Consider the following 13,440-nt stretch of genomic DNA (forward strand, 5'->3'; position numbering starts at 1 on the left):
AAGAAGAACTGGTGACAGCAGCTAGGAAATTCCAGAGAGCATTCCTCTCGGTGGAAGGTGCTGGCCTCGACATCAACACATCCTGTTGGCATTCATCAGTGTAACTCAAAATATCAGACATCTCCTGGGATATATGTTGAAGTTCCCTGTACAAGCCTTCACACATCATCTAAACGAGCACAATGCCACAGTTCATTTTAAAAAATGCCCGGAGTAAGAGCAATGAAATTTAGGATCCAAGAGCGCCTAGACTACAAACCAACAAAGTTTGGTTGAATTCCTGATGGTCCTGTAGTATTATCTCTGCGACCTTAGCGAGTTTATATTCAGTTTCCACACGTGGGTGGGACAGAAATCCCTACCTCCTACTCTTTTGCACCATTCTTAAGACAACAGAGCCTCAAACTGATGTGTCCTGTAACACAAAGTTAACGCATATTTATTTTTATGTTCTGAGAGCTATGCGAATGGTATGGATACAAAGCCATAGACTTGGAGAAGTTTGCAGACATGTCAAAATCCTTTATACCTATTTTTATTCTGAAGTCAATTATTTCTTTGCCTGCTGAGGGTTTTTTTTTTTTTTGGTCTCTTTTGCTGCAGAAAAAAAATGCTAGTGCTGCCTTTCCATCTGGTGGATATAAAGGTATGTTCTGCCTCAGCGAGCACCTTTGGAAAGCAAGGTTTGGGCTGAGTCCCAAAGGAAAAGCATCACTGCAACAGGATTCCCAAGAGAGAGGCAGACAAACTTGTCCAAATCTGTACCCTGCCTTACCTGATGTTACTTTAAAGAAAAAAAAATATATTCAAGAATAACTAGATAGTCTGAGATGTGGAACTGCTTCACTATGAATACTCTTCATTTTGGAAAAGAAATGGCTGAGGGAGAGTATAAAAGAGATAAAGTTAAGTGTGGCCTGGAGAAGATGAAGAGGGGAAAGACTACCCATTTCGTGTAACACATGAGCTGCCGAACAGTCAGAGCCTGTTCCCCTAATAGAACATGTAACTTTTACCACTTCTGCAATGTTCTGCAAATCATTTAAGAGTACTTCATGAACAAAAGCTAAGAAAATTATTGTACAGAGGAAAAGAACAGGCATGTGTTTTGATTCTTCAGTGGTGGCAACCACTCAGAGCACTCAGGGCTCCAAACGGGCTTGAGACATCTCTTTAAAGTCCTGGAGACTCAGCAGCACATCTGGGAACAGGTCTGGATCACTCAGTGCTGTGAGGCTCATGCTACCCACCAGCCTACAGCACCTTGTTTATACATTTTTTATTTTGTATACAACTGTCAGCACCTAGTCTACATTAATGTATAGCTTGGTGTGGCTAAACATGCTGATCAATCATGACTTGTCACGCTTTCTCGCAACACGCCTAAACAGGAGATCTCATGATAATGAGGAAGATGACACATGCCACCAGTGCTCCCGCACTCGTCTGCGTAAGTGAGAACAGCACATTTTGCTGTCAGGCCGAAGGGAACATATTTTCATAGGCAATCCTCCAACTTGTGTATAATTGCCTAGAAGTGGGAATTGGAAGAGGCGCCTGCATTTGGAGAACTCTGAGCAGTGAAAGAGGCTGCATCTGTAGTGGATTCAAGTCAATGAAATTCAGTGTAAATATGATTACTCGTTGGTTATAATTTTTAAATTTTATCTTGTTTACTGTAAACATTATTTAACTATTGTGCACAATATTTCTGAGATATCTCATTCAACTGTGCTGCTTCTGCTTCAGCAACCTCCCTGTTAAAAGCTGAGAAGGGCCAAAGTGGAAAATACCCTTTAAATGTTAGCAGCCTCTAAAACCAAACAAGTTTAGCAATTTGAACTAATTAGGAACACTACTGGCTCTGAGTGAAGGAGCAGAATAGTATTAAATCTGGTATCTTAACTGTACCTGTTCAATATTCATTAGCACAAATTTCTTGGAGAAAAGTCTGCTGCACTAATTAAGATTCCCTATCCCAAGCACAGTTGATAATAGGTTTATTCAAATCCTTGTAATTCTTATATGCTATTGCAGCATGTTTCTTTTTATCAGTGTCTCTAGGCCAAAAACTACTTCAATGGTTCAAATGTGGAGAAGGTTCCCTCTAATATGAGGAAGGAACTAAACAGACCAACATCTTATTTCATTTCATCGGAACTCACTGATTTAATCATAACAATGAAATAAATCTGTGGCCACATCTGACTTCAGGGTTATCGGTTCTCTGTCCTTCATGACTGTGCGGAGCTTCCCAGAAATACAGCGCATACTGTGCCTATTTTCAGAGCTCGGTGATCCAAGACATAAAAGAAAATCTTATTTTGCTCTTATGTGGGAAAATTATACGATGAAAGCAGTGCAATTCTGCTGCCATCCAGTAGAGGACACTTCCAAGCACCCCAGGCATTAACACACACTTATATCTGTGTATATACGTGTGAGTATATGTCTGCATGAGTGTGCATATGCAAGTAAGAAAGACCAGTCTTGCTTACTGCAATGTGATTTATAAATATTCGGTAGTGGACACCTCTAAATCCATGCCCACCCCAAAAGCGAGACTTTCTATTTAAAAGCACAACTTACATCAATATGTGAATATTGCTGTTCCTCAGGGATGACTTAAAATTAGTCCGGAGCATTAGCATTACTGTTAGTCAGAACCTCCCTGATGTCGAAACTGTTCATTCTGTGCAACTGCTCAACGCTAGCGGAAGCAGACACAGTCTGCTGAAGCAGAGTAGCACCCTGCCAAAGCAAATAAAATAAATCCTTTATGAGCAGGGCTCCCAGGAGATCTCATACCTGTAATTGTGGAACCAGTTGATCACGGTGCTGGTTTTCAAGTTGAGCTGCGTAGCGAGTTCCTCAATGGTTTTTGGTGATGGGTATGGCTTTTGCTGGTAGGCTCGTTTCAGAGCTTCCTTTTCTTCTGGTGCCAGCACCACCCGGGGCTTCTTCAGCTGGTGCTGCGGCTGCGGGCTGGCTCCTTGGCTGTAGTCTATTCCAGCAGATGAGGACTCACAAGACTGACTGTCGCTAACAGAGCTGTGTCGCCGCTTCATGTAGGCTGAAAGAGAAGTGCATTGGATCAGCCCTGGCTGAATACAAATGCAAAATCAATGAATATACGAGCTGTGGAATAAATGCGAAGATGACAGGTTGTAGATGCGTGGATGGGCTATTTGGAGAGAACAGAAAGGAAGAGGCATCATCAGAGATCAGAGGAAAGCAAATGTGGGGAGGATGCAAGAGGCAGAAAAAGAAGAAAGAAAGGGAAGAAAAGAGGGTAAATCGACTGGAAACCTGCCGGAGTTTTCTGCTTTTTCAATGAATGTGGGACATGAATAACAGGGTTCAGTTAACATGACTTATTTCAAATGCACTCCTTCAACAGTGGTGAACTTCCACATAAGCATCTGATTAGGACAGTTGCACTTCATTTCAACTTAAATGGTTTTAGTTGTTAAACACTCCAGGTGTACACTAAGGTCTCTGAATTAAAAATATGACTATGGAAGCTGAAGGCAGCCACAGTCTCCAACACACGATGGCGCCTGGAGCCTGGAGATCCCAGTGATGGGCTGAATAATCCGTCAGGCGTTTGCTGCTTTCTCCTACAGATCTTTGCTATAGCGGTGACAGGTTATGAAAGAAAAACAGCTCACAGCATCCTCCTCCCCTACGCAAGGCTCTTTCAAAAATGCATATACTTTTAAGAAAGCTCTTGCCGCACTGATGGAGCTCGGTGAAGCTGATGGCAGAAGCCTGTGATACCACCGCTAACTCTCGTCCCTGACGGGGACTGAATTATCCTGGCAAATTCTGCACGGAAAGAGTCCCAGTAAACGCTGTCACTGACTTGATTGATTTACACCGGGCAAAGAGAGGTGGGATTTACTGCACCTGGCAGTATTATGCATGAGCATTGCTAATGAGGGGGCTGCAAATGGCAAATATAGATGAATCTTGTCAATAAAATATTTAATGGCCTGTTAAATACCTTCTAGATATTTAAGAGTTTAGGTATTCAAGAGCTGCAATTTGATAACCTCGGCTATTAAGTTCCAGATTACACCAGCCTGACATCAATCCAGCAGGCACTAAATCTCCAACCGCCAGGAGCTTCGATTGGAGCCAGGGACCAATGTGGGGCACGTCACACCAGTCAGCAAGCAAATTCTTCAAAAAATAAATGTGTCTCTCCCCACAGCTCTGCCTTTAGGCTGAGGGTGCACAACAAATAAAAATTCAATGCAATCAAATAAACTGAACTGTTGAAAGCCCTTCTCACACAAGCCAACTTCTTCTGGCAAAGCTCCCCAAAGGACTGGCTATGTTTTCTGTCTCCAGTGGGTTTCAGCATCCTGTCCTCTACACGGTGGTATGTCCACTGGGGCCCTTTTACACTGTGTCTTACTACCATCAAAGTGAATTTTGAACACACTCTGTCACCTTTGGGGGTATCTGCGTGGTCCTCATTTTGTTTTTTCTGAATATGACAGATTACCTGTGGATTGCCTATTCTGTAAGATCACTGATATGGAACAGAACATGAGTTGCTCATGATCCATCACTCTGCCATGATACATAGTCCTGCATGTGTTTGAAATAACCATAAAAAGCAAAGTTTGGTTTTGCTTTTTTCTTCTTAAATAAACTTCATTAAAAAAATCACCTATTTAAGTTGTTCCAACCAGATGTAGAACTGCAAAGTGACCACAGGTAAACACATTATTTCAAGGTGATCTATTGGCCTTATTTTTGCAGCCTTCAAGGAACTGTTACAACCTTCGACCATGGAATTAATCATTCCAGCAATATAATCTCACATTTATATAAGGTCTTTAATCTCAAAGACTCCTAGGTGTTATTTCAAACTTGCATTGACATGCAAACGATATACAAGGTTCTCTTGTCTCCTCTGATAGCACAACCAAGAGGGCAGAAAGACAGCATCTATCACTTCAGCAACGTGCAGCAGCTTAAAGGAGGCCATGAGACAAAACAGAACCTTGCGTGGAAGATGTAAAAGGTGTTTAGGCTATCTCTAACTGGAGTTTCTGGAATTCGGTCAGGCAACTGAGTTAACATGAGACACTCAGAGCATCAGGATGCTCTGAATCTCTGCTCCCCACAGGATGGCATTTCTGGCAGGTCAGAGCTCCCATCTTTAGACTCCCAAGGACAGCATTGGAGCTGTGATAGCTTGGGAAAAATCTCATGCCCTAATGCCTACCTCTGCTTTTGTACCCTCATGCTGGGATCACAAAAGGTGCAAAGGCTTATCTGGGGGTCTCTCGTGAATGGAACAAATTATATTAATGCACATATTCCCTTAACAGAAAAATAAAGAGGATGTCCCGCTGCTCTGCCATAACTGTTTTTCTGCAGGACAATAGATTATCAGAACAAGTTTCCATTGGGCCAAAGGCACAATCCTGGCACTTCGCCATGAGCTGAACTAGCACCTAAGCTTTAGGCTTTAATGGTGCTCTCTGGAAACTTTAGATGACGTTTATAAAAGCTTTTCCTTTTTAATTCTTATTTTAAACATATGTGCTGCGTGTAGACAACATAAGGAGATCATTCAGCACATATGCAGTGACAGCAAGGCTCAAACTGGAATCCAAGTCGCAAACACACTTCATTTTTGGACAAGTTAGATTTTTGTCTGATCAGTCGCTACTTCTCAAGAGACCTATGGAAAAAACCCCCAACTAAACCCAAATGTAATTTGGGCAAAGGTCTGGACCTGGATCCGAGACCAACTTGTCAAGGCCAGCCCTATCCCCCGACTTTTATTACCTTTTTTTCCCCTTCTGTTGCCAACCCAGCACCACCATGTCCCTCTGGGATGACTCCCCAGCATGTGCTGAGCTCTAGACGTAGCAGACACTATTGCAGAGCTAGCGGCTGCCCACTGAGGTAAAACAGAGCCCCTTTTAATATAATTTTTATCTTATGCGGTATTGAACAAGATTATTAAAAAGTGAAATAATGGGGAAATAAAGGGAATTAAATTTTCTCCTGACAGCAGGCTTCAGTACTGTTCAGTGAGGAGTGTGATGTTACCAGCGGCACACACACCGGGAGGTTATAAGAGAGAGGAATGAACTCTTCCAAGGCAGGAAAGGTGGTGCAGGGTGTCTCAGTCTAGTGAGCGTGAACCGCCGGCTTCCTCCAAAGAGGTTAGTTAATGTACATTGCAAATTTTCAGAATCTCTTAAAATGGACATTTATAGCAGAAACTTCAGACTGGCAGAACAGAAAAAAAGATATATGCAGCTCACCTTTATCATAATTATTAATTTACTCCCTTAATAAAATGTGGCAGAGAAATAATTGATAATAATGTTTCACTGGTAGCAGATACAGTTGCATTGTTCTTTAACTGACATTAGCTGAAGGGAAAGTTAAATTCTTAATGTGGCTCTAGAGCAATTTAAAAGGTTAAGTCACAGGATCCTTACCTGCATGAAAGGATTTTGCAGAAAATACAGGCTTCAATTCACTTTAGAGTGCTCTGCTATGAGGACAGCACTTACACAGTTCAGGAGCGCAGTACAGAGTCTTAATGATTTATAGCCTTATCTCTATTCAGGTGCCATCTATAGAGCATATGTATTGCACAGTATTTGATAAGAATCCAGTTTAGAAAATAGTTTTGAAAGGATATTGTCAGTGCTACTTTTAAATTATTTTTATTTTACTTTCCTGCATTATGGGTGATATTCTCTTTGAGGCTATAAAAATCCAGCTAGTTGACAATTTTATTTCTGCCATGTTTCTAATACAGCAAAAACCACCATGGCTCCCTTTGGTTTACAGTTTTAAGTGGGTAACCCAAGTGGATTTTACTCCCCACGGAAGATCATACACAATTTGCGATAAGATACTGCACTGCATTATATTATGCTGGTTACTATGACAAGGATTTGAATTTCTTGTTAAAAGCATGCAAGGCTACAATTTTCCCAGAAGCTCCCTCACTGCAATTTTTAATATAATCACAAAGTTCTTGATCAAATGTGTTAGTGCTTTCAGGACATCAGTCAGCAGCAGCGCTTTCAGTGCAGACGATTAATGCTGTCTGTACTAATATCATTAAGGGATAGCTCGAGAGATGTATATATCATTAATTAGTTAACTGCTGATAATGGCAGCCTATGAGTCTCTCTTGTAAAATCACATGAACATACTAAAAACAGGGCTCTGAATAACCACTGTTTTTACTAATGAATTTAAAATACAGAGAGTAGGATAAATTTTCAGGATATACTGCCTACTAAGATACCCAATAACAACTTAGACGTCTCACAGGTACATACTCATGACCTAGCCATTTTATGCAAGCACGTATTAACACAATAACCTTCCTCTGTCCCTATAAAGGCTACAAATTTAATTATTCTCAAATACCCTTTTATAAAGACTGCGTTTTTCTTTCCTCCTAGCGACCATCAGTGCAGGACTGGCAAGAAGCTCTCTCAGGAATCAATGCACAGTTCTTCCAGCCCAACATCTGTGACCAGCTGCAGCACTATTAACTAATAACCCAAAGCCAGCTCCCAAACTCACATTTCTCATTTGGTAAGGCAAGTTATCAGTGATACACCAGGGCCTCAGTAATTAATCTATAGGAGAATATAGCAATGATTTCACGACAGCTGGTGAATATTCAGGATTTGGGGTTGGTTTTTCGTTTGGCTTTTTCTGAGATGTATCTGCTTGAGCTAGCATCAAATAAAGCTATGAAAAAGCTGTCACGAAGTCCTTTTGCATAACCTTCATAATACTGGATCAATGCTGCCTCTATGCTATTTATGGAGAATTATAAAAGACACGGTCATCTTTGAAATAACGGAAAACATGAGTCAGCAGTCTGCTCCAAGTTACCTTTTTTCTCCATTCGTTTCATATCCATCAGCTTCTCCACGTTGTTGGGATCGTTCAGCCACAGCTGCATGCGGACAAAGGGTTCCCGTCCCTTCAAACTCAGCTTGTGCCAGGGCTTCGGGCGAGCCAGAAGGTCTGAGACAGAGCCTTGTGTTAGCCCTAGGATTGTCTCCCCAAACAAACGCTGACCTAATACAAAATTGAAAATCGCATGAATTCATTCAGCTAAGAGACGAGGCTAACTAAAAAGACAGAAACATGTCTACGAGATCATTCATCAATTATTCTTACTTCAGAATTGCTTGAAAACCCAAAAGAAACATTTAGAAGAATAAAAACTCTCCCTCCCACTAAAAATGTAAAAATTGAGCTTTAGTTTAATCCTTAGGATCTGAGTGCAACAGGGAGCTCAACACCTTTGGGGACCGGGACCTTACAGTGAAACAGTGTGCAAAAAATAAAATTAATGAGACAAAAATAAACTGAGCTTTTAGCTAGGCAGGCAACTAGTGAGAGCAGTGAGGGTCCTTAGCTCTTACGCAGAAGGATAGTGCAACAACTTCGTTCCAACAGGGCAATCCAAACATTTCAAGCAATCAACAGACCAAGACCAATGCAACCTCCCATTCATTCAGCAACGGTCATGTAAGTGTCCTCAAAGACATGCGTGTGTATTTTCTGTGTTGTACTACCTGTGGTGTTCTGTGTTTTACCAACTGCAGATAATCACATTTTACAATATAACAGCCCTTCCAGTTTTTTTACAGCCTCTACAGTACTCCTAGGTAAGAATGCTTAATTTCAGTTCTCTTTCAAAATGCTATCATCTAGCAGGGTACAAATTGCATATGCTTTTCAACGTACAGCATTTGTACGTGCATTAGCAACACTGGTTGTACATGGTTAAGACCTAACTTAGCGAGAACTGTGGATAATGTCTGCCCAAGCATACAGCTGGTTTTCTAAACCCCTTCACTTCAGTGTTCTTCCTAAGCTAAACTGCCTTGATATGCAACAGCTTTTGTTACACGACAGAGCCTGAAGTCATGTGAGTCATCGCTGGTGTTTTCTGATAGAAGCACAGCTATCATGTATTTTCAAGGTAACCCGAAGATCTTTCCATACTGACCAAGTTTAGGCCTTGGGGTCTCGTGTCTGATCCCTCAGCTTTCAAATGCCCTCACTAAGACAAAGCAGAATATTTTTCCTTCACTTCCTAGCAATGCCAGCAGCCTTAGCCAGTGGCAACAAACAGATCCCTAAGGGACAATGCAGATGTGTCCTACAGGTCCACAGGACATGCCCGCACTTGCAAAAGCGCCATCAGCTCTTGCCTTCACAGCCTCACCTGATCCTGACACAAACAGGTTGTGGAAAATATCTGCTCTATAGACCCATCCCCTGTGCTTAACTCCATGAATCTCCTCCTCCTCTTGAAAAATGTCCCAAGACTTTTGCCCTGGGGATTTTTTTTCACCTATATGGGAAGAAGAGGGAACGTGGGACCAGTCAGAAGCTGCAGAACATCCCATTCAGCTGCATGGGGCAGGTGGGTCTGCAAAGCTTCTGGAGGAAGCAGCTGAGATGAAAGGCAGAAAGGGGAAATGAGGGCAGGGCTAACATGACACAGTCTGCTCATAAGCTCTAAAACTAACCCTGAAAATGGTTCTTACAGACTGAATAGAAACCTAACTTCAAAATTTACTTAAGTTCCTAAGTAATAAACGATTTTCCACTACCCTCAGTATCAGGAAAATGAGACAAAATTAGTAATTCAGGGCCAATTTTAGATAGTGCACGTTGCAGAGTTAACCTACTCCCTGTTTGTATTTAAAAACATCAGTAAGGCCTCGTTCATTTACCTTTAAACCTGCCAGCTACTATCAAGATAAGACAGCTACGTTAAAAATCTTTCAATTTGCCTTTGTAAGTAACTTTCCTTTAATGTTCCCCACAGTTTCTGACCCCAGCTGCAATGCGATGAGCACTTCTTCCAGTGGCCGGGAGAGCTCTGACAGCCGCTGTGCAATGCCAGTGAGGCCACTGCGCCTGCACGGTAAATCGGAGCAGGGAACTGATCCGAGTCAAACCAACCTACCAAGAATAATGTAGCCTCTTTTGACTCAGATCAACTGGTCTGGTTTATTGTGTGGCCTTGTGAACAGGAATACTGGCACAAATTTGCAAAAGGGTCGGGAACATGCAGCTCAGATCAGGTACTAGCAATGCTGCTAAAGGAAATGAACTTCAAACTACAGCCTAAAAATTAAAAATGTGAACGTGGAAGGAGGTAACATCATGTTCTCTAGGTGTTAAGAACAAAGCTAAGACGTTTATGTCGTTTATTTTATCCCAGGATATGGCAGGACAGGACAACTCCCAAGCTAACGGGGAACGTGTTAGAAATCATTCTCAGGAGGTAGCAGGTGTATCACACTCCATCTTCATCAGAGCGCTATTAATAACTGGAATATTTTTAAGCACAGGTTTCCTAAAACTACTGCTAATCCTCCCCATCTTTTTCCCTAATATCCTTCATGCCTGTTCCCACTGACATGGCTCCTCATGGAGAAAACTTTCTGTAAATGATGCTGGTTTCATTGTTAGTCCTGGCCCTTTCTGCAAAATCCCCGCCATTGCAATCCTTCAACAGCTCACTGCATTTGCTTCCCTCTCCATGTTAAATATTGCCCAAGAGGGAATCACTGATAATACTATGACTTTTGGGACTAGGAATACCAGCAACATCTCAGCGTTAACGCTGCCAGCGTCGTTTGCTGAAACGGTGACTGTTGAACGAATGCTAAAAGGCATGGGAGGAGAGACCCGCCAAACACATCTTGAATGGTTTTGCACAACTGTGGTCTTTACTGGCCGATGATATCAGAACAACAGAGCCACCAGCAGTTGCCTAAGACAGGTTCACAAGGCCCTGTGGCCTGACAGAGAAACCTGTGCACCAAGTCAATCTGGTGCACTAGCACACTGAGGGCGCAAAAGGAGACATTGAAACTGGTTCCACACCTAATGCAGAGTTTGGGGCACATTTCCTGGCTCTTCTGCTGCTTTTTAGGCTTGTCAGCCACACTGTAGGAAAACAAAAATCATGGGAAATAAAAAAGACTAAGTAAAAATGGCATCAAAGCAAATGCAAACAAAAATACTTTTTCAAACCTCTCTGGAACACCAGAGCAGGTACAGCACTCAACAGCATTTTGCCCAAAAACTAGGGGCTTGAACCTGCAAACCCTTACCATGACTGTGGCTTTATCTCTACGTTATGTCCACTGAACGAGCAACCACAATCTGCCCACGCCGATGTGCATGAGCAAGTAATTCTGCTGGGTTCAGTGGAACACACTCTCATGCAGGGTATGTCCAGGATCAGGGCCATTTTCTTTTTTCCCCAGATTATGTTAAATGAGACCTTACAACCTCCCCCACCCCAGTATTTTTCCCCTTTAAAAAAAAAAAAATCTAAGATAATAACCCCTGCTATTCTGTGTCTAACTGAAAAAAGGTTTCCTTACATACTAAAATAAAGGAGTTTTTACTTATACAGTCATAGTGTTCAGAGGATGGAATTCTTCTCACCTAAATATCATCAGCTGTCTAAATCTAAACTTATTTTTTTGGTCCCATCTGTAGTGAATGGAGAGAAACTGGTACTTCTGGAGAGTGATTCATCCCAACCACCTTAGACATCTATTCTGAACACCTGAACGCAGCGAGATGAATCCCATGAAGCCCCAGCAGCATGCGCAGGTAACGCTGGGGCAGCCTCACTGCCTTCCTGCTAGACTTCAAAGGACTCCTAAAGGTTTCCCAATGCCTTGTGAGGGAAGCAAGTGTTAAACGCATATGAAGAACTAGAGTGATTTAGAGGCACAGTGGCAGTATTAAGTGTGGGTTTCCCTTTGACTATTCCAAATACATAGCCATATGAAAATTACACTTCATTTGGCACCCAAAAACTCATCTGTAAGCACAGGCAGCCTTAGTTTTGCACATCTCTAAGCAAAACAACTGAATGGCCCCATCCACTTATCTACAGGTTCACCTAAACCTCAACTGAGTCTGAATTTACCCTTCTAGCTCTACAGATAGGCTATGCTTTTGCTTGCGATGCACCTCCCGCTCTAACCATGCTGGACTCCTCTACGTCACCTACGCCTAAAATACTGGGGCCTTAAATCTAAAAGCACGGGGAAAATAGCATTTCTCAAGGGGGGAGATCTCTGCCTTTGGGGTTCTGGTCTTCTTGACAGCCTGCTGGACTGTATTTAGGGAGGTGGGAGCAGTATCTGGCTGGTGAGCCAGGAGCAGAGCTTAAGAAGAGCAAGGGTATGATGACATTTTAAGTAGAGTGTGACAATCTGAACAGATTTTTCTACCAGTTTAAAAAAAATAAAAATAATCTTTTTAACAGATTAAAGCTTAGGCCAGAGTCAAACCCAAGTATTCTTGTAAACGTCTACTGAAATATAGCTTAAAAATAAAAGCATGAACACTTTTAATTTGGTCAAGAACTGTGAATAAAGCAATTTACCAAGATTGTTGTCCGTTAGCACTTCTTTGACCCTCTTCGTTATGCCATACGTATCCAGCTCAGGGGACATAGCAACCAGTTCTTGAATGCTGAGTGCCGAGTGGCCCGACAGCGGCAAAGGTGTTGTAGATTGGGATTCAGAAGCAGGCGGCTCACTAGATTCTTGGGATTTGCCATCCTTACTTGTCTCTATAGCGGGACAGGGTTGCTGTACCAATTCAGTCAGGCTTTTCACTGACTCACTGGAGCTCATGGGAGATTCAGGAGCAGGACTGCAACTGGCAGAAGTCTTTGGAGTGCTTTCTGTAATTAAAAAAAGGAAAAAGCCCCCACTTTAGCATAATTGTAATGTTTTGATTGCAGGATATTTAACTTTCCTTCTCATTTATATTCTACCTACTTAAAGAAATGCCTAAGTATGCAAAATGCTACTTGTTATGACTTGGGTACTAAAAAGCCTCTTTTTAAAAACAGAATCATTTTCTAATTTTATCTTGACTCATCTCTACTTTCTTATAAAGACAAGATGTACAAATACAAATAAAAATCAAGAAAAAATGAAGTGCAATAGTCAGTAAGGTTGCAAGAAATTTCCTTGGTCAGGAAATCTCATAGTTTTGCTTTCCACCGCAGTTTTGTATAGGGATGCTTTTAAATCTACCTCTCCAGACTGGTGTAAGCCTCCTTCTGCGACTTGTGAGGAACTCTCTCAGCCCCTATTTTGTAACGTCAATGAGGGATTTTCTACAACTGATACAACTTTATATCTTGAGAGTGTTACTGATTTCATTTTGTTTCTTATCACTCGCATCACATTTTTGCACTTCTCTTTGCCCAGAAATAACTTTTAACAAGATTAAAATACAGTTTATAATTATGTTGTATTAATTAATGTGTTTGAGAATCCAACATAAAGATAGCTAGTGGATCAGGAGACATCCAAGTCTGTTATTGTGACACTTTGTTTAGAAGAAAGCTTTCTGAATCCG

At 41.7% G+C, this 13,440-nt stretch overlaps 1 protein-coding gene across 9 annotated transcripts in view; it reads right to left on the reverse strand.

Moving 5' to 3' along the window:
• The window catches only part of CUX1 (cut like homeobox 1), a 278,459-nt gene that overhangs the window by 35,063 nt on the left and 229,956 nt on the right, over positions 1-13,440 (reverse strand). For 5 of the 9 annotated variants that reach the window (XM_054847169.1, XM_054847168.1, XM_054847171.1 and 2 more), the window contains 3 exons: positions 12,452-12,754; positions 7,903-8,091; positions 2,809-3,073 (listed from right to left, as the gene is read on the reverse strand). The exons of 1 other annotated variant lie outside the window; for it this stretch is intronic. In XM_054847169.1, the coding sequence (XP_054703144.1) occupies positions 2,809-3,073; positions 7,903-8,091; positions 12,452-12,754 (757 nt within the window). Of the gene's footprint in view, positions 1-2,808; positions 3,074-7,902; positions 8,092-10,926; positions 10,990-12,451; positions 12,755-13,440 lie in introns of all 9 variants that reach the window. 3 more of the 9 variants (XM_054847167.1, XM_054847170.1, XM_054847173.1) reach the window with 1 other exon arrangement.

This window comes from Grus americana, chromosome 19 (assembly GCF_028858705.1).
Source record: "Grus americana isolate bGruAme1 chromosome 19, bGruAme1.mat, whole genome shotgun sequence".
NCBI classification, from domain to species: Eukaryota; Metazoa; Chordata; class Aves; order Gruiformes; family Gruidae; genus Grus; species Grus americana.